General features: G+C 40.2%; 1 protein-coding gene across 6 annotated transcripts; it reads right to left on the bottom strand.

Annotated features, from left to right (window-relative positions):
* Positions 1-5,318: 5,318 nt before the first annotated feature.
* Positions 5,319-22,067, bottom strand: LOC107562623 (nuclear receptor coactivator 6-like). Of its 6 annotated transcripts, XM_016247291.1 has the most exons (15): positions 22,052-22,067; positions 21,609-21,845; positions 21,096-21,251; positions 20,797-20,919; positions 20,030-20,158; positions 18,863-19,045; positions 17,514-18,188; positions 17,274-17,405; positions 15,796-17,158; positions 15,576-15,691; positions 12,074-15,487; positions 9,349-9,379; positions 8,981-9,022; positions 8,525-8,670; positions 5,319-5,800 (listed from the first exon to the last, which is right to left on the bottom strand). In XM_016247291.1, exons 2-15 carry the CDS (start codon positions 21,796-21,798, stop codon positions 5,748-5,750), a joined length of 6,753 nt encoding a protein of 2,250 aa, XP_016102777.1. In that variant the 5' UTR covers positions 21,799-21,845; positions 22,052-22,067; the 3' UTR covers positions 5,319-5,747. The 6 variants fall into 6 exon arrangements, with proteins under 6 accessions (XP_016102777.1, XP_016102772.1, XP_016102773.1 ...); XM_016247286.1 differs by lacking the exons at positions 18,863-19,045; positions 20,030-20,158; positions 20,797-20,919; ... (1 more) ...; positions 21,609-21,845; positions 22,052-22,067 and adding an exon at positions 11,930-11,977 and having other exon boundaries at positions 8,519-8,670; positions 17,514-18,353; XM_016247287.1 differs by lacking the exons at positions 18,863-19,045; positions 20,030-20,158; positions 20,797-20,919; ... (1 more) ...; positions 21,609-21,845; positions 22,052-22,067 and adding an exon at positions 11,930-11,977 and having other exon boundaries at positions 17,514-18,353.
* Positions 22,068-24,251: the final 2,184 nt, after the last annotated feature.

Here is a 24,251-nt window from a genome sequence, read left to right as displayed (position 1 = left end):
GTGGGTGTGTGTGTGTGTGTGTGTGCGTGAGTGTGTGAGTGAGTGAGTGAGTGAGTGTGTGTGAGTGCGTGTGTGTGAGTGCGTGTGAGTGAGTGTGTGAGTGAGTGCGTGTGTGTGTGAGTGAGTGAGTGTGTGTGAGTGTGTGCGTGTGAGTGAGTGCGTGTGAGTGTGTGCGTGTGAGTGAGTGCGTGTGAGTGTGTGCGTGTGAGTGAGTGCGTGTGAGTGTGTGCGTGTGAGTGAGTGCGTGTGAGTGTGTGCGTGTGAGTGAGTGCGTGTGAGTGTGTGCGTGTGAGTGAGTGCGTGTGAGTGTGTGCGTGTGAGTGAGTGCGTGTGAGTGTGTGCGTGTGAGTGAGTGCGTGTGAGTGTGTGCGTGTGAGTGAGTGCGTGTGAGTGTGTGCGTGTGAGTGAGTGCGTGTGAGTGTGTGCGTGTGAGTGAGTGCGTGTGAGTGTGTGCGTGTGAGTGAGTGCGTGTGAGTGTGTGCGTGTGAGTGAGTGCGTGTGAGTGTGTGCGTGTGAGTGAGTGCGTGTGAGTGTGTGCGTGTGAGTGAGTGCGTGTGAGTGTGTGCGTGTGAGTGAGTGCGTGTGAGTGTGTGCGTGTGAGTGAGTGCGTGTGAGTGTGTGCGTGTGAGTGAGTGCGTGTGAGTGTGTGCGTGTGAGTGAGTGCGTGTGAGTGTGTGCGTGTGAGTGAGTGCGTGTGAGTGTGTGCGTGTGAGTGAGTGCGTGTGAGTGTGTGCGTGTGAGTGCGTGTGAGTGCGTGTGAGTGTGTGTGTGTGAGTGCGTGTGAGTGAGTGTGTGTGAGTGCGTGTGAGTGCTTACAATTTAACGAACTCCTGTTTTCTCTAGTAGGGATTTTGTATTCAAACACCCCTTAAATTAATTCTCTAAACCAAAGGTGGTAGATCACTAAATGTAGTATTGAAACACTCCTGACAAAAACGTATCAAAAGAGTTTAGATTCATTTCATCGTTCAGCAGATATGGGCCCAATATGGGGGACATTCTACCAGAAATGTACGTTATCTGTCCTTGACTTGTTACAGTGAATAAAAAGTAATACATCCAAACAATGTCTAAAACTGACCGGTGGTTGATTTCTGTGAGTTGTTCTGTAAAGGAATATGTCGTTCATTAGGTTCTCAGATATTTTTGAATTTATTAAAAACACTTTTGAAAATTATAAATCCTGTCCTTGTCCTCAGCCAAACTGGACCTACAGCTTTCATAGTTTTGTTATGCTAAAAACTGTTATTTAGAAAAAAACTCCATCTATAACAAGTTTAAGTTGTTATCATTCACATCGACTGATTAAAAACATGAAATTATACATAAATTCTACAAATAAATTCTATTTTACAACTGCCCCCATGTTTTCGGTCAGTCCTGTCACGTTTACATAAAACTCAACAGAAAATGTGTGTAATGCGCCTTTAAAGCTGTGACTCAAAGGAAGGGGCATAATGTGACTGGGTGAGTTCTGACATTGAATCGTATGATTTTAAGCTTGTTTTTGTATGTGTTTTTGAGGAGGACGAGCTAAAGGGTCAGGCCCTGTCACGGTAAAACATCCCAGAAAATAATGACAATCTTTTAAATCCAAAACATGTCTAAAAAAGTTACTGAATTCCTTGATTGCATGTTAACAGTTTTTATGCTAGCAGGCTGAGTAATGGCGGTTTAAAACGGCCGACCGTCAGGCCCCGTCACATCAGGCCCCGTCACATCCCTGCGTGTGAGGGCCTGACAGTCCTGTGACACGGCCTTACAAATGAATGGCATTGTTGTTTTTTATTACCTTTATTGCATATAATATGTATTTAACGCATGCCACAGTAAAACATTATTTGAATAAATAGACATTACACTGTAAATCTGATTTACATATTTTTTTATTGTATCCCTCTTTTACCTAGGCCTATGTAGCACTGCACTTTGTATATGAATTATATTTCAATACATATGAAGAGTTTATTTCCAAAAGCAGATAATTCTCTGCAACATGTTTTTTCATTGTGCATTGCAATTCATCTCAATCAAACTTTAGTTGGGTTATTTTGATTAGGTTATAAAATAACTAATAATTACAGCTAACACAATAAAAACATGATTACATAGTTATCTGTTTTTGCAAATGAACTCTTCATATTTAGATATAACTGTCATCTATATAAGCTTTGAGTAATGATGAGTAAATATTCCAATTCATACAGATACCATGGTAATATCTACATTATTAACTAGGAAATTACATGCAATTTCCGTTATTACCATCTAATTTCCTAAGTAATAATGCAGATATTAGCATAGTATTGCTCTGTTATTACTGAGCCGTGATATTATGTGGTACCACAGTTACTTTACTTTGTGCTATTCAGTTACATGTCTATACATTTGCTGTATCATAGTAAAATATACTTTATATATTATGAAGTTATATTTATATTTATTACACCCGCGTATTATATATCCACTACTAAGTTTTTGAAAAAATCTCCTATGTAAAGGCAGTTTGTTTTACAACTATATTAGTGCCTGGCGGGGTATTCTGTGATTTTGTGTACTACAGTTGACCAAAAAGTTGCTTATATTTCTTATAGAAATTACAAAACCATGTTAGATACAATCAGGGACATGTGGCCAATAAGAAAATGCTATTTGTATCAAAGAAATTCATTAGGAAACCATTCTAACATATGCCAATTTGTCTGCGACAGGGCCTGACATTTAAAAAGTTATTTATATTTTAACATTATATTACGCATTTATATTATGTTACGAACAAATCTAAATGAACATATAAAAATAATTTTTTTTAATGTAGCGACACAATTTTTGCGTCGTGATTACGTAATGACGTCACCACGCAATGACATCACAACGTCATTTACAGCAACTTTTAGCAACAAATCGACCTTCCTTTAGCAACTTCCCCTGAAAATTAGTTGGCAACACTGGGTGTACAGTATAACGTTCTTCTGCTTATATTCTCACTAAAATCCCCCCTGCTATGTTTTCCTCTCTTTTCTAATCACAGTTCACCATTCACCGGATTCCTCGCAGCCGGGAGGTGCGTCAGTCGTGGAGTTCCTCCGTTTTGAGTTCTCTCAGCGCTCTGATGTCTTCCGTCCCGCTAGTCTTTAGGCTTCAGCCGGATATGGTGGGTTCACTCTCCTCTCATTCATCCCACCATCATATCCTATTAAGTATCAATTTCCTCTCTTCTGCAGGACGTTTGTGTAACTCGCAACCCCCACCCCCCCCATGTTACTATGTTAAGTAGTCAAGTGTCAACCGGACCCGAGCCGTACCGTGCCGTACCATGCAGTGGAAAAGCGCCAATAGTTAGCTTAGATCAGTTGGTGGGTGGGAAGCAGGGGGCGCCCTTGGTAGTAATCACTTTTCTTTTTTACCCACTCTGTTTCCAAAGATAGATGGGTGGGTTAGGGTTAGACAATACCTACTTTTGTATTTTATTTATTTGTTTGTTTTTTAAATGTGTTTCCAAAGATAGACTGGATGGGTGGGTTAGGGTTAGGTGGGCTTTACACGCTTAAAAATAACGTTTCTTAAATGGTTATTTGGCCGGGTGTACGGTTCCATGAAGAACCTTTAATTTCCAAAGAACCTTTCCATTGCACAAAAGGTTCTTGTAGCACAGAAAGGTTCTAGACTATAAAATGGTTCTTCACACTCAACATATTGTAAATATATTGTGAGCTCAAATTGTCCTGTCTGGTCCAGAACTCATTCCAGACTAATTTTACAGACTCAACTTAATATAAATAGTGTAATATACAGTATTAATGTTGAGTAAATAGTGTTGTGGTGTTTATCAATTAAAAAACAGTAGATCAGCCCTTTTAGATCTAATATATCTGTTAAGCGTCCCCCCCATTTTTGAACATAGACGTGAAAGTGCACTATCCCAACGTAAATTGTTATAATAACACTTTGGAGCACAGAACTAAGGTTGGACTCTTTTTAAAGAAGACAATCAGCATTTTATTGTAGAAGTGGAATCATTTCAAAACATGATAGTATCAGAAAGTTGTACACGTTTAAATTTACTGTAAAGAAAATGCACTATCATTTTTTTATTTAAATATTTTTCATAACAGGTTGTCTAAAAATCTAAAATTGCTATACAATTAAAGCCTTGGGTCTAAATAAGTTATGTTCCAAATTTCCTGAGAGATTTTATTTAGGGAGTTATACCACAAACAGAAATTTTCTGATGCATTTTTTTTAGGGTCACAAATGTCTCAATTTTGTCTAAATGTTACTTAAAAATGCTTATCAGTTGTTACAATATTTTATATAGAGAGATTTCTTTCAATACTTTTGAGCTGCTGTTGTTGCAGAAGTAGAAGTGTTACACTATATTTAAGGTTTGGAATATTAGGTCTTCATTTCTAACATGCTGTGTTTAAGCATTTGTAAATAAGACTAAAAAGATCCATGATTTTGGTTTTGGGTAAGCTTGTATGAAAAGAAAATGTAAGCATTTTAGGGTTAGAGATGAATAACTTTAATAACATTAATAACTTGTGTTTTGAACATGTAAATAAATATGACGATGCACGAATTCCAGTAGACTCTCGTGCTGCCTCAGTAACTCTGTGCAGTGCTTTAAACAAAATCTTGCTTTATATTTGTAGCTTATATTTATATTATTCATTTTATATTCTTGTTTTGATTCCAGATATCATTAACAAAGTAAATGATCATTAATGTAATTCTTGTGATTTTTGACACGTCTATTATCTTTATGAAACGTTCAGCTGGGAACTATCAGTTTATATGACGCAATACCTCAACTTAACATCTTAAGTTGTTAATCATAAAATCATAATAATAATGTAGTGCTGAATTAGGAGTTTATGAGTGTATGAAGACAGACTGTGCGTTTACTTAGGCATTACTGTCAGACAATAATTAATTGCTAAATGGTTCTTTATTTATTCTTCAGTAATATATAGGCATCGGTGCCTAACCTAATAAAACGGAGCATTTTAAAGCAATTGTGAGTATTTTTTTTAATACCTCAAAATCAGTTTCAGAATCATTCTGATGGTGCACGGACATGTTTCTTTCCCATGCCGTTATGTAAGTTTGGTGAGCGGGTACGAAATTCCAAGATTTTATTTGATTTTTTCACGGCAGGAACTCTAATCACGACCGAAATACAGTAAAAAAATCACTGATATTTGTTTTAAGTCTTGTTAAATTAAACTCATTGTGCTTTCATATTAAAAACATCACTGTGGAAGGGTTCTTATTTGCATGTTTAGTGACAAACAAAAACAAGTCAAATGTGCACTTGTAAAAATAGTTTAATGCATGTGATCCGGGGGCTAAATGGGTGAAGACAGGTGCTAACAGTATTGAAATGCACAGTTAATTCATGACATACAACATGGGGGTGGAGAGTACAAAGTCTGATTCTGTCACATTATTATATTGTGATACTACAAACATTATTCTATTCTTAGTCTGCATCGCATGATTAATACAGAATTGACCAATATTATTAATAATAAAAAGTCACACCAAAACGATGACATACAAACACACCATACACAATTCTAAACGTGATCTCATCTAGTAGCCAGGGACAAAATACAGTATCGTGATTAAAAAAACGTTCTGTACATGGTTATCTTGCTTAGAACAAAAGGAAAAACAGCAGATAAAACAAGTTCAGAAAATGACAAAAAATAATGTACAATTCACAGGTTTGTGTGTCATGATTACTTTGACTTCCTTCGTTTCGCCTGGGTGGGACTGGCTCCAGTGTTTGATTCTTGAGAGACAGAAGAAAGAAAAGATAAATTAATCATCAAAAACATTCATTTCAGCACTTGTGGTAAATCGTCTTGTGATATACAGTGGATATGCTCTCCTTTAAGATTCTAGTCGGAAAAGAAATACCACCAAAACTTTACAGAAAGAAACATCTATTATTGGAGCAATTTAAACTATTACCATATTGTTCAGAATATAAGAAAATATTTATATCTGGAAAAATGGGAAATCTTATATCCAGGGTCTAGCGTTCTACATGTCAATAATACATCCGCAACCATAGGTGGCGCCAAATACGAGTAAAACAAGTGCACCTCCCAGAACTTAAGGGGGTCATATGATGCAATTTCAACTGTTCCTTTCTCTTGTTAAGATTTATTTACAACAGAACAGCACAACCCAGATGTTCGAATTTGTGCAACGCATTTTATGGACGACAGTTTTTTGAAGAGTTCAAGGCTGGCTGTGCACAAAGGCTATTTCTGAAAAAAAATACTTTGCTATGACAATCTGGAGCTTCTGAATCAGCGACTGTAAGTATGTTTTGTTATTAGTTTAAGTATTTGCTATTGGTGTGTGTGTGAGTGTGTGTGTGTGAGTGTGAGTGTGGGTGTGTGAGTGTGGGTGTGTGTGTGTGTGAGACATTAGACACTAACGACATTATTTACTGTCTTGATATTTACTTTGAAAGCTGACTGTCAACATATTCTGTTACACCAAATACACAAAATAATGATCTTTAAAAAAGCATCATATGACCCATCAAGAGACCAATGCGATTCTGATGCAATACTTTTATTTTGAAAGACTTGCGTGAAAGATGTTGACACTTCTGTCAGATGCCGTTTAGGAGTGCTTTATTTTAATAATTAAATTATTTAGTAATTGTTTAAATACTTAACGACAAATTAAGTAAATTTTTACGTTACATTTCCGACGAGTGCTTGCGGTGTTCGGCCAATCACAATGCACTGGGTCAGCTGGCCAATCAGAGCAGACTGTGCTTGTCGGAAGGAGGGAATTGTAGAAAACGAAGCGTTTGAGAGAGGCGGGGCATAGAGGACCTACAATAATGTACAGTATTTGAACATTAAAGCATGTCAACATATTCTGTTACACCAAATACACAAAATAATGATCTTTAAAAAAGCATCATATGACCCCTTTGAGAGACCAATGCGATTCTGATGCAATACTTTTATTTTGAAAGACTTGCGTGAAAGATGTTGACACTTCTGTCAGATGCCGTTTAGGAGTGCTTAATTTTAATAATTAAATTATTTAGTAATTGTTTAAATACTTAACGACAAATTAAGTAAATTTTTAATGGTATAATAAATAATAATGCATTAAATATTTAGATATTTTTTTAGATTTAATTTAAAAATATTTTTCAAACATTGCCTTAAAAAGGACTCATCAAAAAGAGTGCTTTAAGATTGATCTAACTGTAGAAGCTGTTAAATATCTTCAGCCAACACAGACTTGTTGCTTCTGTAGTTTTAGCAGATTCACTCGCGTAATTTTTGCACTCGACTTTGTCAGTCTTCTTTAGACAAACAAAACTTTTCTTCAACTGACCGAGCTCACTCACGCGAAAACTGATATAATCAATAAATAACTACACAATCAATTCTTATTCACTTATCTTCATATGCTTTCTTTTTCCTTTTGTTATAATGGGAAGATCTGCGAGTGTGTAGAACTACGTAAACTTGTGAAAACAAAAATGAGTTCAGAGCGGATTCAGGCTAACCTACAGTAAACACCTCTGATTGGCCACTGCTTTCAACAGAGATGCCTGTGATTGGCTACAATACTCAACGCTGCAAAAACATGTAAATAGAAACTTTTGGTTAGGCCTAGGCGATAAAACTGTATCGGTATTTATCAACAGTACACCATCATTGATAATGATAGAAAAAATGTGCGATATATCGCAGGATAGTTTCACGCTTTTTTTTCATTTAAAGGTGCGTTATGAGTGACAAGCAGACAGCCAATAGAACACACAAACACATGCTGAAATGAGTGCCGTGCCTGTCTGCGATGAGGACAATGAATCAAACAAAGGAATATTAGTCGAATTTAAATTCGACTGAAAAAACGCTGTATTTGAATTTTAGGTGTGCATCAGGGAGCTTCTCAGTGGTACTGATGATGATGTTAGTGTTGTTAATGTTTCAATGTTAATGTTCTTGTTAGTCTATCCAGTTGAACCCACCAGAAAAAAAAAAAGGCTGACAGGCTACAATACTCAAAGCTGCAAAACACGCAAGTAGAAATTTTTGGTTTTGAAATTCGAAACCAGAGAGTGCACACAAAAACACACAGGAGTGTTTGAAAGCGGGTGACTTCGGGCGGGTACAGAAATCAGTTGGTATTACTGGAACTGTATAAGGACCCCCCCACATACACACTTTTTTTTTTTTAACTACACGAATCATACAAATGACCCACTTTGAATTCAAAACGTCGAATTTGCCGAGAGGTGACGAGTTTGCATCCCTGGTAACTGGAAAATGTTTTACATTTTTTAGGAATTACATCAAGACAAGCACATCTTGGTACATCATCAAGTCATATAGTCTGAACAATACGGTATTACCAATTATCAATCGTTTTTACATATATAGTTTCTATATACATTTTACTATTACATTTTTATATAAATATACGACACATTTGTATCCATTTAGATGACTAGACATCTAACCTGTACCTTTTCCTGTGTTCAAGGATGCTGAGCCTGGCCTAGCAGCTCTTTTTCTCTGTCCATTGTCGGATGCTTCCTCTTCAGGTTCCTTGTCTGTTCGTGAGCTTCGTCGACTAGGACCTTTCGCTTTCTCAGTGGTGGCCCTTGTATCCCTGGAGAAGGAACAAAGGGCAATAGGGATACTTTTTTTTTTTTTACATATATCAAAACGCTCAGAGTGCAGTCACTTTGCATGCTACATATATTCTCTAGTTTTGTTTGGAAATCAATTGTTCTCAATGGTCTTAACACTGAAGAAAATGACCACATCTGGCCCCTGAACAACTGAGGAATTCACACTTGCTGTTTTTCCTCATCTAGCACAGATTACGTCCGTCCTGTTCATGACCGTTTTACTAAAATGGCCACGCTGCCCCGTGCACGAACCCGTGCAGGGAATCTACAGGTCTGCTATATACATACCTTGGGGCTAAGTTGACGGGCGTCTTTCTTTTCTTTGCCCATCTGTTATAGAAGTGGAAAAACAGCGGTAAACTGCTTTGATGCTGAACAACATTTTTGCCTCCTTCCCCATATTTGAGTAAGAAAAAGAATGATTTCATGAATCATTCCATGATTATTAGTGTGTTCATGAGGGTGAGTTCATTCAGATTATCCAATAAAATTAATCTGGATTGAAATACAATCAACAAATGTATTCATTTTAAAATTCAGGTAATTAATAAAATTAAAATGGTGAAAAAAAAATAGTTAAGACAGTCTTCACAACTAATGCTGAACATGAGGTTTATAGATTATTGAAGAACAAAGAGAATTACATATTGCCTTACCCTTGTTCTGCTGCAGTGGTAACCCCTTGTCCTGTAAATAGAGACAACTGAGATTAGTTTTGTGTTAAACAGTGATTATGCATCGTGTTTTTCTATTCGTCAACTTCAGGCTTTATCCCTGGGAGTTCCTCTGAGCCAAGCTGGTACAAAGCTGAACCAAAAGTGTTGGTTCAGAGTCAGACTAGGAGAAACAGTTTTGGTCAAAGCATGCATCACACAATCTTTAATAAGATTAGAATACGCTAAAGTCCAAAGTATACTTCAGTTTTACTAACCGCATATACTTTGTATGCTCAGGTCACACATGCCCATCGATTTGTTTTACACTAATTAGTTGTTCCACAAGGTTGCAAGGATGCCCGTTGTATTCACGGTCTACAAATCAATGGAAGAGGCGGGACAGCAACAAACTTCCAGAGACCAAACAGTTGAGTGAGGGCGTTGGGAGTACAGATATAACGATTCACTCAAATCATGATGCAACACGATTCACAATACCACTTTTACAAATCCCAAACCAAATAAATTAATAATACAAATAAAAGAAGTCTCTTCATAGAATTAAAATGTGGTTTTGCCTGTGCTATTTCTAACTTGGCTTTTTCTTTTTCTTTCTTTCTGCACCAAAATGCACCTTGTATAGAAAATATATTTGAAACAAAAACAGAATGATCTGACTTTAGCTTATGCTACATAAAACTACATAAAAGCAGACAGGCTGAATGAGATGCAAATTCACTTTCTGACAGCAGATGGCGCTTAAGGAACAGCAGTGATACAGCATTTCCTTGGTAACCACTGTAAACAAAGCAGAGCTGCTTATTAAATACTAGAGCCCGACCAATATGGGTTTTTGGGGGGACAATGCCGATACCGATATTAGGGGGTAAAAAAAGAACGATATCGGCCGATATTATTTATTTGTAGGCTATATTATAGTACAGTACAGTCAAAAGTTTGGACACACTTCCCATTCGTGTGTCCAAACTTTTGACTGGTACTGTATATAGAACAGTATCTAGCCTACATAAACAGAATATACTGTATATACATAAACACATTTTTTGCAATGATAACTCATAACTAAATCATACTAGATCAAATCAACTAAATGTGGTGATCAAACACTTATAATGATGTGACAAACATAGGCCTATGTGTAGTGGAGGCAGGGTATTTAACAATTTAACAATACACTTTATTATTCAAATTGAGTCTGACATCAGTGCACTTAACAGTGAACTTCACCTAATGTAGCAAACTAATATGATAAGCTCATTGTGAGAGTAAAAGACGGGGACATTGTTGTTTATTTTCTTAGCATTGGTTCTCTCCAACTAGGTGACAACGTAGTGTTAAATCACCACTCAACAGACTCAAGCCACCACTGCACTGCCGTCTATTATTGGACTGCAGAAAGATACTAACTTTTCAATCTGCTATGTTACTGACTGTACTGACAAACTATGCTGACACCGTGTCTGCGCAGCAACAGGTCGCGATAAAGCGACCATTGAAAATCATTTGAACTTTGTGTCAGCACGTCATAAATAGAACGAGGCATCAGTTTACTGCATCCAGTGTAGTCAACATCACTGATTATAATGGGTTCTATTCTACACCAGACGAATTCTATTCTATTCTGTTGCGCCGCGCGATGTGATAAGCTTGAGTTCTGGGTCGGTATAAACCGGCCGGTATAAACACCAGCATTGACTGAGTGGCCGCAATTAGCTCCGGTGGCTGTAACACAGGCTTTAATGTGCTGCAGACGCTTGCCGTGATGCGTAGATCAGCTCTAGTATGGCGTTATTTTACTGACAAATGTCGAGAGCACATTATTGTAGCGCGAATCTCTCCGCTCGCGCTTGTGCATTTCCCTTCATAATGATAACTTTTGACAACGTTTAATTCAGGTGCGAAAATAATTAATATCTATAGCCCATGAGCACAAAGAGATTTGTGAGTGCACAGGACACAGTTTGAGTGAGAGGAGAGACACGTTTTAAGTGCACGCACTCTCTCCGGGCGAGAGCAGTGTGTATCTGAGCGCGCGCGTCCGGTTTTGTGCGAGAGCAAAGGAAATCAGCACGCGAACGGAGAGATTCGCACTTGCGCATCTCGACATTTGTCAGTAAAATAATGCCATACTCTAGTCTGTAACGTCACTGAATCTGCTGTTAAAAATTAATCATCCATTCATCATATCATAATGCAAAACTAAGAATTAGAATCATTGTAATGTGACAATCAAACATAGGTGCAGGTGGATGGCGGGCGGATAATTTGAAGCAGCGGACTCGGGTGAAGTCTGAGCTCATCCGCGTATTTCTACACAACACTGACCTGGGTCGCCAGTAGCAAACAATGGACCGCGCTCTGCTGGACAAAGTAAGTAATTACACCATTCAGAAGCATTTAATCTGCGTTATATGTTCTGTTAAAAAAAAAATTCATATCGGCGGCATATTCGCCGATACGATATATCAGCAACAGGCGCATATCGGCCGATAATATCGGCAAAACGACTTATGACTACCATTTGCATGGGTAAAAATAGATTTTATTAAAAAGTGTTTACCAGCTTGGTCACATGAAGCTTGGTCTTCTTGTGGAGCTTCAGGATGAGCTGTATAGTTAAATAAAAATAATTACTAAGAATTAAAAATCATTAATGTTTGACAGGACAACTAACAAAATTGCCTTGACACCATCAAGTAGTTACCTGAGATGCTAGGAGCATCAATAATTGCTTCTTTTGTTTCAGCGGAGTCAGGTGCACTACTCTGTGCCAATGAAGAAGGCTGCTGTTCCCCAGAGTGTTGTGCAGGTGTTGCTGTGGAGGAGCCGGAAGTTGTAGTGGGAGGTCCTGGAGCAGCAATGGGTGCAGAAACTGAAACTGTGGGTGGGGAAGAAGTAGCAACTGAACTAGACAGGTGAACCATCCCAGGGGTAGAGGCTGGGGGTGGCATATTAGAAGATGGTGTAGAAGTAGGGACTGGAGAATGAGTGGGCGCAGGTTCAGGAGAAGACACTTTTGGAGGAAGTGCAGATTGCTGAGACACTATTTGAGCAGCTGGAACAGTCACTGCAGCAGTAGGCTGGAGTGCGGATCCCGTTTCAGATGTAACTGCACAAGAAGCTTGAGTTGTGGCAACAGGAGTCTTTCCTATCTGAGTGACAGGGTTTTGTTCTTTTTGGTCATCTGCATTGCTCGAAGATATGCTGGGCGTGGTACTTTTGCTTACTACAGTCTGGACTGGAATGCTTTTGGCTAACATAGTTGTTGGAGACAGGGGACTTCTGCGGGAAACAGCCGTAGCCCCTGGGCTAGAGCAAGCAGGTGGAGAAGCCAATAGCTGTTGAAAGGGTGAGGACATGCCAGAATGTAAGACCGACTGCCCAACAGGAATAGATTTCGGGCCACTAGCATCAGAGACACTCTCCTGTTTTGGAATTCCAGGGCTTGGCTGTTGAGGTGGTGGTACTACGTTTACAGGGGAAGTCTGACTTGCAGGTACTTGAACTTGAAGATGCCCAATGACAGTGCGGTTCTGCTGAGTAGCAGCTATGCTGACAGCAGGTGAGTTTGTCGGCATAGATGTTGATGGTGGTGCAGAGGTTGATGATGTAGTTGACACCGGGGTAGGAGTAAGCTGGATATTTGCAGAGACTATGGGACCAACCATAGTGACAGGCTGAGACATGACGTTAGTACTTGATGGTACCGACGTAGCTTGAAATATTGAATACACAGGTCCTGTGATGAACTGTGGACGCATTTGGGTAGGATTTTGTTGACGGACATCAGGAGGTCTTATATTTTTATTGGGAACTGCCAGTACCTTGGATACAACAGCAGGAGGAACGACAGAAGCCGTGTTGGTAGCAGAGCTAATGGGATTAGAGGTTACAAAGACTGTGATCTGATTTTGTGGAGATGGTGCTGATGAGATGGGCCTTTGCAAGACTGTTTGAGATGCATTTGAGATGGGTATAAGATTGTGATTTGAACTTACTGAAGGATTGGGAATTGAAGTGAGGCTTAAGAGCACAGTTTGGTTTGAACTAACACTTGATACAGCACTGACAGACTGCAGGTTTGCACTGCTACTGGCTACAAGATTTGGACTTGATACTGAAGCAGATTTAGGTTTCTGATCAGTTTCCCTTGTAGACAAAGAGGTGCCAATATTTGTGTTCTGTGAGACAACAGGATTAGGTTGGTTCTCCTGAGCTGGTGGAGCATGAGGACTCTCTTTCTGCACAAATTCTACATCCACTTGAGGAATATTTTGAGATTTGATTGACAAAGATGGGGTGCCTGTATTGTCCAATAACTGATTCAGAGATGTTGGAGCATCTCTAAATGCTGGTGATACAGCAGAGCCAAGGTCATGTTGTGGTGTTGTCCGAAGTTGTTGTTTATCTTCAGCACGCTGTTCAACCAAATTGTTAGGCTCTTGTCGTCTGGGTTCCTGAGAAGGCACCCGAGGGCTTGCCATTTTAGGAGCAGACTGCTCTCTTAACTGACCTGCCTGATGCTGCTCTGCTTGCGTAGTCACTACCTGGCCATCTCTAACTGAATCGGCACTAGCAGGTATGGTTTGCAGAGAATTTAAACACTGTTGTGATTCTCCAGGTCCTGCTAATGGCAAAGATGCAGAGGTAGTTGGCAGAACTGAGTTGGGACTAACCATCACGTTCTGTGGACTAACCATCATTTGCTGTGGATGTGGAGTTGATGTCAGTGAAGATTTGGCACCCTTCTGTCTTCCCGGGCTTGGAGTGGCAGCTTTTCTATTTGAGGCAGGGCTGGATCTTCGACTATTACTGGGACTAGCTCTTTTAGCTTGCCCAACACCACTCTGTTTGTCGTGTTTTCCTCCGGAGCTTAACATGCCACCAGCTGATGGATAAGACTGTGGCCCATTATTGTTGCCACTGGTATTATTGTTGACAGGAAGATTTGCTAGGCTGGGTGGAGCCTGGCCAATTGCTTTAAGTGTAGTTGGGTTAAGACCTTGCTGATCAAAGCCTCGATTAAGGTTTGGCTGCCGCGGTGGCAGAGGAATGTTAATTTTTGGAGGGAAAAGACCAGCGATAGAGGCATTCAGTCTCTCAGGGGACAGATTTATTTCAGAGGGTTCAGTACTAGGTGGACGGTTGGTTGGAGTTAAAGGGTGGTGATATGGTCGGGGACTGGCTCGGTTAGGGGTTTTAGGGCGGGAACTCTGGGAAGTTGCAGGAGTACTTGAAAAGTGAATATTATGTGAGCCAGCCATAGCTGCCACTTGCTGGGTCTGCTGTTGGGGACTTGCTCCTGGTTGGTGGGGCACTGATAAAGGTACAGATTTCATTAAATGAGTATTTGGACCTTGATTGGGAATTATTGGTTGATTTCCATTTCCTGATTGCTGACCAATTTCGAGGGGTCCCCGGTCCTGCATGCTATGATTTCCAGGGGTTTCCTCTGGTGGTGTTGGTTGTCCAACCTCTGAATGGGGTGTTCTTATTGCTGGTCCAGTCAGAGGTGGATTTATCATGAGTGGCATTCCTCTGGCTTTATCAGGAGAAGGTGGAACACCTCCATGGCCTTGAAGATCGATCATCACAGGCATGTTACCTGGCTGTGATACAGGCATTCTCTGAGATGGATCATTAGGATTGACTAAACCCTTTGGCATGTGTCCACCTTGCTGTAGTGGCATTCGATTCTTAGCTTCTTGTTGCATTTTAAGCATTATCCTCATTTGTTGTTGTTGCTGCTGCAGATGATGTTGTTGCTGTTGCTGCTGTGCCTGTTGTTGTTGCTGTTGTGGCTGTGACTGCAGTTGTTGTTGGAGGTGTTGTGGTGGTGGTTGTTGTTGTTGTTGCATCTGCATTGACTGCTGTGAATGAATCTGGGTCTGGACATGATGGGGTCCTTGTGATGTTTCAGCTTGACCTTGAGGACCCTGCATACTCTGCATCTGCATTTGTTGATGTTGCTGGATCTGTTGATGCTGTTGTTGCATCTGTTGTTGCTGCTGCTGTAACTGCTGCTGCATTTGCTGCATCTGTTGCTGCTGTTGTGGGGGCATAAACTGCATTGACATCTGCTGTAATACCCTTTGATCTCCAGACTGACCAGGCACACCTAAAAACAAAATGGTAAGTAAATAAAAATGATCTATTTATAAGTTATGTAAAAACAATAAATAATCAAAAGGCATTAAAACATTTACCTGGTCGATTAGTGAATTCAGAAAGTTTAGAGTTAGAGTCAATGGCAGACCCTTGATCACTACCCAGCCCTTGCATCTCTACTTCCTCCATTCCATGAGGCAGTGAATCCAGACCACTAAGAAAGACACATTTATCCAATTTTGTAGTTATATTCAACAGTGCAACAGAGTTATTTACTCAGCTTCAGTGTAAAAAAATCAAAGAATAACAAGCACTTACCACAGACTGTCAGCAGACTGTTGCCCTTCATCTACTTTTGGCTTCTTCTTACGAGGAGGTTTCTTCTTTTTAGGCTTAGCAGCAACCGCACCTGTCCCTTGCTTCCCACCAGGACCAAACTGGCTGGCAGAAATATCACTTTGGAGAAGATTTACTAACAAGGGACTGGTTAGTGTCACATCCTTGTTTACTGCAAATCCCCCCACTTGTCCACATGGGCCTCCCATTGGCATCTGACCAGCAAACTGAGGATTGAAGGACATACCATGACCAGGAAAATGGCCATTGCCAACCTGCATATGTTGAGAACTCCCCAACATACCCTGCTGTTGTTGCTGATTCTGCAGGTCTGGAACCATCTGCTGGCTGATATCAGCATTTCCACTACTATCACCTAACTGATGTTGATGTTGCTGACCAGCCTGTTGCTGCTGCAGCATCACCTGTTGTTGCTGTTGCTGAAGCTGTTGTTGTACTAAATGATGACTTCCTGGAAGTCGCATTTGAGGTCCATGCATCCCTAATGCTTGGTTGGGGTTGCCATTTATTGGAATTTGTTGAGACTGTTGTTGTACCATTTGCTGATGGGGTTGCTGTAGCTGTTGTTGTTGCATTTGTGACTGTTGTGGCTGCTGGTGTTGCAGTTGGAGTTGCTGCTGTTGTAACTGCTGTTGTTGTAGTTGCTGTAACTGTTGTTGTTGTTGTTGCAAATGAGCCATTTGTTGTTGCTGTTGCTGATGCTGTTGCTGAGTCATCTGTTGCTGACCCATCTGAGATTGAAACTGCGGCATATTACCTTGGATACTAGGTGAAGGACCTCTCATCATCTGGCCTTGCATTACTCCAGGTTGACCTTTTGGGCCAAATGCTTGCTTATTACCCTGTATCTGACTAGCTACAATGTGCTCCATAATAGCATTTTGCTGCTGTTGTTGTTGCTGCTGCTGCTGTTGTTGTTGTTGTTGTTGCTGCTGCTGCTGCTGCTGAAGCAATAATGCCTGATGTCCCTGTCCTCCACCAAGCTGGTTTTGGCTCTGCATGATCCCTTGACCTTGTGGTGGCATCATTTGCTTGGGAGGGGTCATTCCTCGCTGCCCGGTATTAACTGGCCTGGACAAAACAGTCTGGCCCCCTGTTTGGCTTTGTGCCAGTTGACTTTGGGTGGAAGCTACAACCTGCGTTTGATGCTGTGATTGTGGTACACCCATCATTTGAGTCTGCAGACCTTGCGGAGGTTGCCCAATACTACCACCTGAGGTGGTGCCTGGGGGTTGGGCTGGCATGCCACTGTGGTGGGTCATTCCAGCACCTTGAAGGGGATTTGACTGCATGTGGTTTGGTGCTGATGCTGATGACTGGACACCTATAATGAGATTTTTAGACCGTGTTGAAAATTAATTGAAATGCTATATACTAGACAAAACTTCATATTAGAACAAAAGATTCAAAACGGCATTAAAACAATCCACACATCTTACCAGTGTTTGCCATGCTCTGACTATTTTGTAGTTGGGGTGTACTACCTGCTCCAGCGGTAGTAACCTGTCCTTGTCCAAAATTCGGATTAACAGGAGCATTTGGGAAACCCATTGGCATTCGTTTAGGCATACCTGCAATATATACATAAATATATTCAAACACAGGTGACCAAATAAATAACAATATATTTTCACTTTTACATTAAGAATGTAAACATGTAAAACACGCTGAAAACATACCTCCCATTACACCTTGAGGAACCTGCCCATGTTGTGGAATGCCCATAAAGCCAGGCTGAATGTTTCCTTGCTGGCCCATCACAGCTCTTCCTGGAGATCCAACACCCTGTGGGAAACCCTGGGGGGTTGTGGGACGTGGACCAAGCTGCCCCTGTCCCTGTCCCATCATTGGAGGTGTTCCAGGTGAGCCCTGTTGGAAAGGAGATGACGACGAACCAGGGGACTTAGCTGCAAGACTTCCTTGTGGGGCAGAGGAGGGAGGCAAAGGAAGAGGTGCTCTTGAGACAACTACACCTGGTGCTCCCTGAGGGCCTTTGGGCTGAGGGGTTGCAAACTGGTTTGCCCCTGTCTGCTGCTGCTGTTGCTGTTGCAACTGATGCTGTGCTATTGTATTGAAAACCTGTCCAGCCTGCTGGCTTCCAAATGGATATGGTGGTGGTGGATGATTGGGCGTCTGAACAGATGTCAAAGAGGGTTGACGCTGTCCCATTTGTGGCTGTGGTGGGGCTTTCCTCCAACCTGGTCCCATTTGACCCTGGACAGGTGGTGGTTGGAGAACACCAGAGGGCAATTGGTTCCAGCCAGGAGGTATAGGCATCTGGTTGGAGGGGTTGAAAGGACCACGTGCACCACCTAGTTGAGCCATCTGAACCTGCTGTTGTTGTTGTTGCTGAAGTTGCTGTAGGGCTGCTGGATTTAGCTGCCGATTTGCTTGCATGGCTTGCATGTGATGTCCCTGTGGGCCTAAGTTGACGAGTGGGCCATGTACCACTTGAGGATGTTGGAGTTGTTGTTGCTGCTGTTGCTGTAAGGCCATCCCTGAAAGCATGGGATCCATTGTGTCTGAAAAAAAAAACGTGAAAACAAATGTGAAAACTTTTGAAATCTGAAATGAGAACTACATCCTTGTTAATCAGATTCCCACATATTTTGCTTTGCATACCAAATTTTTACTTAAAAATCACTCGACTTTTACTTTTGACCAATTTGATCAAGATCCATCTTAATGCTGGAATACACTACATACCTTTTAAAATCTGGAATGGAATCATAGTCTGAAGCTAAAAAACTAGAGTCTGTGCCCATTATTCACTATGCAATTTTCTGTGAAATCTGTCAACTCAAATTTGCAGACTGGATTTGACTTTCAGCAACTAATATCGATTCATCCATCGATTCAACATCTGTAAATCTGGTCAAAGGTGTGTAGTGTATTCCAGCCTTTAGGTGATCTGACATCAGAGGAGCACCTACTCAGCTGTAAACCAACTACTGCGCTAAAACAATACATTTAAACTTTGTCAGTTAAGTGTAACTTAAAAGAAAATAAACTTTGAATTAAAAAAAATTTTGTTGTTGCTGAAGTTGCTGTAGGGCTGCTGGATTTAGCTGCCGATTTGCTTGCATGGCTTGCATGTGATGTCCCTGTGGGCCTAAGTTGACGAGTGGGCCATGTACCACTTGAGGATGTTGGAGTTGTTGTTGCTGCTGTTGCTGTAAGGCCATCCCTGAAAGCATGGGATCCATTGTGTCTGAAAAAAAAACGTGAAAACAAATGTGAAAACTTTTGAAATCTGAAATGAGAACTACATCCTTGTTAATCAGATTCCCACATATTTTGCTTTGCATACCAAATTTTTACCTAAAAATCACTCGACTTTTACTTTTGACCAATTTGATCAAGATCCATCTTAATGCTGGAATACACTACATACCTTTTAAAATCTGGAATGGAATCATAGTCTGAAGCTAAAAAACTAGAGTCTGTGCCCATTATTCACTATGCAATTTTCTGTGAAATCTGTCAACTAAAATTTGCAGACTGGATTTGACTTTCAGCAACTAATATCGATTCATCCATCAATTCAACATCTGTAAATCTGGTCAAAGGTGTGTAGTGTATTCCAGCCTTTAGGTGATCTGACATCAGAGGAGCACCTACTCAGCTGTAAACCAACTACTGCGCTAAAACAATACATTTAAACTTTGTCAGTTAAGTGTAACTTAAAAGAAAATAAACTTTGAATTAAAAAAAATGAATGCCACACAGAACATATGAAGCACAATCCTCAAGATTTCACTTAATACAGGTACTAAAACTTCAGCTTGAAACATCACATTTACAGTATGTGCCTTTTCAACATATAGTAACACACTTGCATAGTGACTGATGTATGTAGTCATAAAATCAGAGGACCCACTGAAATCTATGGTCATAGGCGACATCTGAAATGCATGTAACTACCAGCTATGAACCGCTGATGTGTCCTGCCTGACGGATGTGTCTCCAACATAAATCTTAATACAAGGTGTAAACAGGGTCTATAATTCAGTCCTGTGACAGAGATGTTTGCCTCAACTACACTCAAAGAAAACAGAGTGTGAAAATAAATCTCAAAATAATCCATAAAACAAACAAACAGTCCCAATGGTGGAGCAATTACTGCATTTACCTTAGTAGGGCAGTATGGACTATAAATAAGGGTAATTTCTTTGAATGAAAGAATTACCATTACCTGTCTGTGAAGGTGGCCTTGGTGCTCTTGGCTGCATTGGGCCACCACTATTCGGTACCATAACCTGTGCTGCCATATTAGCCCCAGGAGGCATCATGGACACCGAAGGGTTATTCATACGCATTCCAGCTGAAAAACAAGTATTTCTTCAGCATACATTTGCCTAATTAAATCAACTCATTCTGAAGGCATTGATTACAGTGTTTCCCATACATTGATTTATTAATATCAACACTGACCGCCACAAATAGATTTTATAAAATGCATTGACTTCGTTAAATAAACATGAGCTCTGCATGTTTCAAAGTTAAAACGAGGCACGGGTGTTTTTATATTAATGTATCTTTGAAGGGCACTGACTGTCTTTACATTTGCATTTAGTCATTTAGCAGACACTTTTATCCAAAACGACTTACAAATGAAGACAATGGAAAAGTTTCGATGTCATTTTCATTTAATCTTTCCTAAAACGCCTGATAAATCAGCTTTTATGAGCAGAGCACTGTTTTGGTTACAGCCGTTACCGGGGAAACCACAATTTCTGACGCTCCTACAGCGCCTCCTGCTGGCAGAGAATGAATTAGCATTTTTAATCAGCGCGTCTGCTGATTTATATAGCCTATATTTCCCCCAGGGTAGTGCTGCCACACACTGAGTGTAAATCTGTGGGAAACACTGGATTAGTTTGTACAGGTGTGTTTGATTAGGGTTAGAGATAAACTCTGTTGAAGAACGCTGTGTTAAGTTAAGCACTTATGTATAATTACCCTGGCCCTGCTGCATGGGGAATCCAACATCCATTCTCATCTGACCAGGTGCACCAAGAGGTCCATTTACCCTTACTTCTTGACTTCGGCCCTGTCCAACCGCAACGTTAATGGCTCCTTCACCTGTATGAACCCAACAGGCCGATCAACACATTGGCTAATTGTAGAACAAAGGCTAAATTTAAACTTGTATGTGATTAAAAATACAATGTGCCAAAGAGGTCAAACAGGAAATGAGGGTGCTGGCAGACCCTTACATTGCATGTGGTTTGCCAGGGCAGAATTTAACACATCCGTACCTTCAATCTGCACAGAGAGGATGCCCAGATCCCGCAGCTGCTGCTGGTTGTTTTGCGCCAGGAGGCGCAGTCGCTCGGCTGCCTCTCTGGGGATGTTGAAAGTGACACGTACGCTGTTCCACGGCTCCACGCGCTCGGGTTCGAGCCTCCGAGTACCTTTATTAGACACAGAGTGGAGTACAGGAGCAATATAAGCCAACTGAGATGGGGGGGGGAAAGCATTTAAAGACACCATGAAAATAAAATGAGAGTTTAGGGCTTTTAGTTAGTGTCTGTTAGGTTTGAAATACAACAATGCACGAATGAAAACTGTACTTGTTAAGCCTTTTCATAAAATGGAATAACTGGACTATTAGCCCAAATACTAAACACTGAGCAAAGAAAGAATGACACTCTGCATTAAAATTTAATGTATGAAATTCAATGAATCTTTGCAAAAACTTAAATTTCTAGCAGCAATGAATCATTCTCATGCATATGAATATTAATCATAGTTTCAAGTCAAATCATGACCTAGTAAGAGCATATCTGGCATCCCGTGTAAGATGGTATCCAGCTTCTCCTGAAAGTCCTCATCATTCATGTTCCCTTTGAAAGCAACATAGATCGTGGAGCCATCGTGTCCATCTTCCACTCCGGAGTCGTGATCCGTGAGCGAGACGGCTCGAGGGGATTGTGCATCCAGGGACAGCTGATGCGCCATAGCCCTTCACCAAAAGAGCTGCGTAGCCTCTGGAGACGGTGACACTGCTTAAAGAGGAACAACAAGATCTGTCACCATTGATGAGAAACACTTGTCTGCATATCCTAAATATTAACTTCACAATTATATACAACATATGCTGCCATGCAAACAAGATATAGCCAGAATTAGGCATGGGCCGATTACTGGTTTCAAGGTATACCGCGATTTGAAAATGTCACGGTTTCAAAACCGCTAATATTTTCCGTTATACCGTTCCTGCGGTATGCGCTGTTTTTCATGTCTCCTCAAAGACTGAAAGTGTAGGAATCCCTCAGGTTAAGTGCAGTGTAGAGAGTAACACGAGCCTCCTCCTCTTGTTGGTGCGAGCAAGCGGTCAGTCACGTGTGTGTGTGTGTATGACGACTGAAGGAGCTTCTCCTGGAACTTACGCGATCGGCAACCGGCCGGTTTTTGTCTTATTGCAGCTCGTCTGTTCTGGACTAGCACAAACTGCGTTGCAATGCAATCGTTTTCCAAAATGTCATATATGTGAAAATATGAAGTCTGTAAACACTCGTTAACACAGGCCAGAGATGCTGAAGATGGACGCACAGAGAAAAATACTGCAGCAGGCAGATCACTCACTGTTCATGATGCACGAACTATTGGAAGAAAATCCTCAATGTTGATTTGGGGGTTTATATGAATGTGTTTCTGAGGGGAACTGACTGTCTTCAGAAAAGTTTACGTGGTATTTTCTTTTCATCTCGTCTCTGTATAGTTCATATTAAAGGAACACGCCACTATTTTTGAAAATAGGCTAATTTTCCAACTCCCCTAGAGTTGCACAGTTGAGTTTTACAGTTTTTTGGCTAGGAACTATACTCTCATTCCGGCGTAATAATCAGGGATCTTTGCTGCCGTACCATCGGTGCAGGGAATGAGAGTATAGTTCCTAGCCATATCGGCCTAGAAAATCACAACTTTTCATTTTCCGTCGGTCTTAGTACACGGTGTAACTACAGAAGAGTCTTAAATAGGAAAAATATCGAAACTCTGGTCATTTTTGAGCGAGATGCTAACGGTCTAATCAGACTCAATGATCTATGCTAAGCTAAGCTAAAAGTGCTACCTGCTTCTGCTGTTTGCTTCGTTCAGGCACGTAGTATAATTTCACAAAGCTAGTCAGAACATTACGTTTTTGCTTCAAATTGGGTTATTATTAAATCAAACCAGGTATATGAAATTATATAAATAAATGATATGAAATTATATAAATGATATGTATATGAATTCTATAACTAAAATTAAATAACTGTAATTAAAGATTTAGGTTAAATAAAGATGTCAGTCTTTATTTTTCTTCTTTTTAGGAAACAAATCAAAGAAAAAATAAACAAACTCTACTGTTCCTAATATTCTGTATGTTGCTCAAAAACAAAATATAGTGTGCTCAGCGGAAAAAAAGTTTTTTTTTTTAACCCAGTCATTTAAAAATAACACATTTTAGAGCTGTAACGACAATACCGTGATATTTTTGCTTAAGGTTATCATACAATCAAAATCTCATACCAGCCCATGCCTAGCCAGAATTAAAATATAGAGAGAGATAAATGTAATACATTTCAGGTATGTAAAAAATCACCATTCATCACTGCTAACCAAGTAACATTTCCATTCCGCACTGATGTAAGGCTCAAGCACATTTGAGAGTGTCCATGATAATAAAAGAAAATCTAGTTTAAAACATGTGCCAAGTTATCAGAAATGTACTCTTTGCATTCACGTTGGTTTATATGGTTTCAGAAAAATAAACCATTTTCAAGAAAGGTTTCAAATGAATGACTCTAAATATGTCCTGTGGCAACACCATCAAATAAAACAGTAGTAACACAGTTTCCTTGAACCTTGAATACACTAATGCTCAAAGGTTTGGGGTCAGTAAGATTTTATTTTAAAGAAATTCAAGGTTTTATTCAGACAAATACGCACTAAATTCTTGAGCAGCAAATCAGCATATTAGAATGATTTCTGAAGATCGTGGAGTAAGGATGCTTTGAGTACAGGAATACATTACAATTTAACACATTCAAACAGACAACGGCTATTTTAAATTGCAATGATATTTCACAATATAACTGTATGTAGTGTATTTTTGATTTTACAAAAACGCAGCCTCAGTGAGAATAAGAGACTTCCTCCAAAAACATAAAAGCTTATTGTACATGCGAGTGGACACCTCTTTTAGTGCTGGGCGGTATGACCAAATAATTATATCACGGTATTTTTCAAAATTATACCGGTTTCACGATACATGACGGTATTTTTTTTTCATGCATGAGCGAGTGTTAACCATATCTTCTACTGATTGAGAGGAAATACTGCAGTATATTGACATGATGAGTGAATATGGTAAAAAAATACCACACTAAATGGTGACTAAACGCGACCCCTTTTAATACATGTTCACC

Source organism: Sinocyclocheilus grahami, unplaced genomic scaffold, assembly GCF_001515645.1.
Source record: "Sinocyclocheilus grahami isolate Dianchi unplaced genomic scaffold, SAMN03320097.WGS_v1.1 scaffold830.1, whole genome shotgun sequence".
NCBI lineage: Eukaryota > Metazoa > Chordata > Actinopteri > Cypriniformes > Cyprinidae > Sinocyclocheilus > Sinocyclocheilus grahami.
The sequence above is the reverse complement of the archived record's forward strand: the minus strand, read 5'-3'. Positions and strand labels throughout refer to the sequence as shown.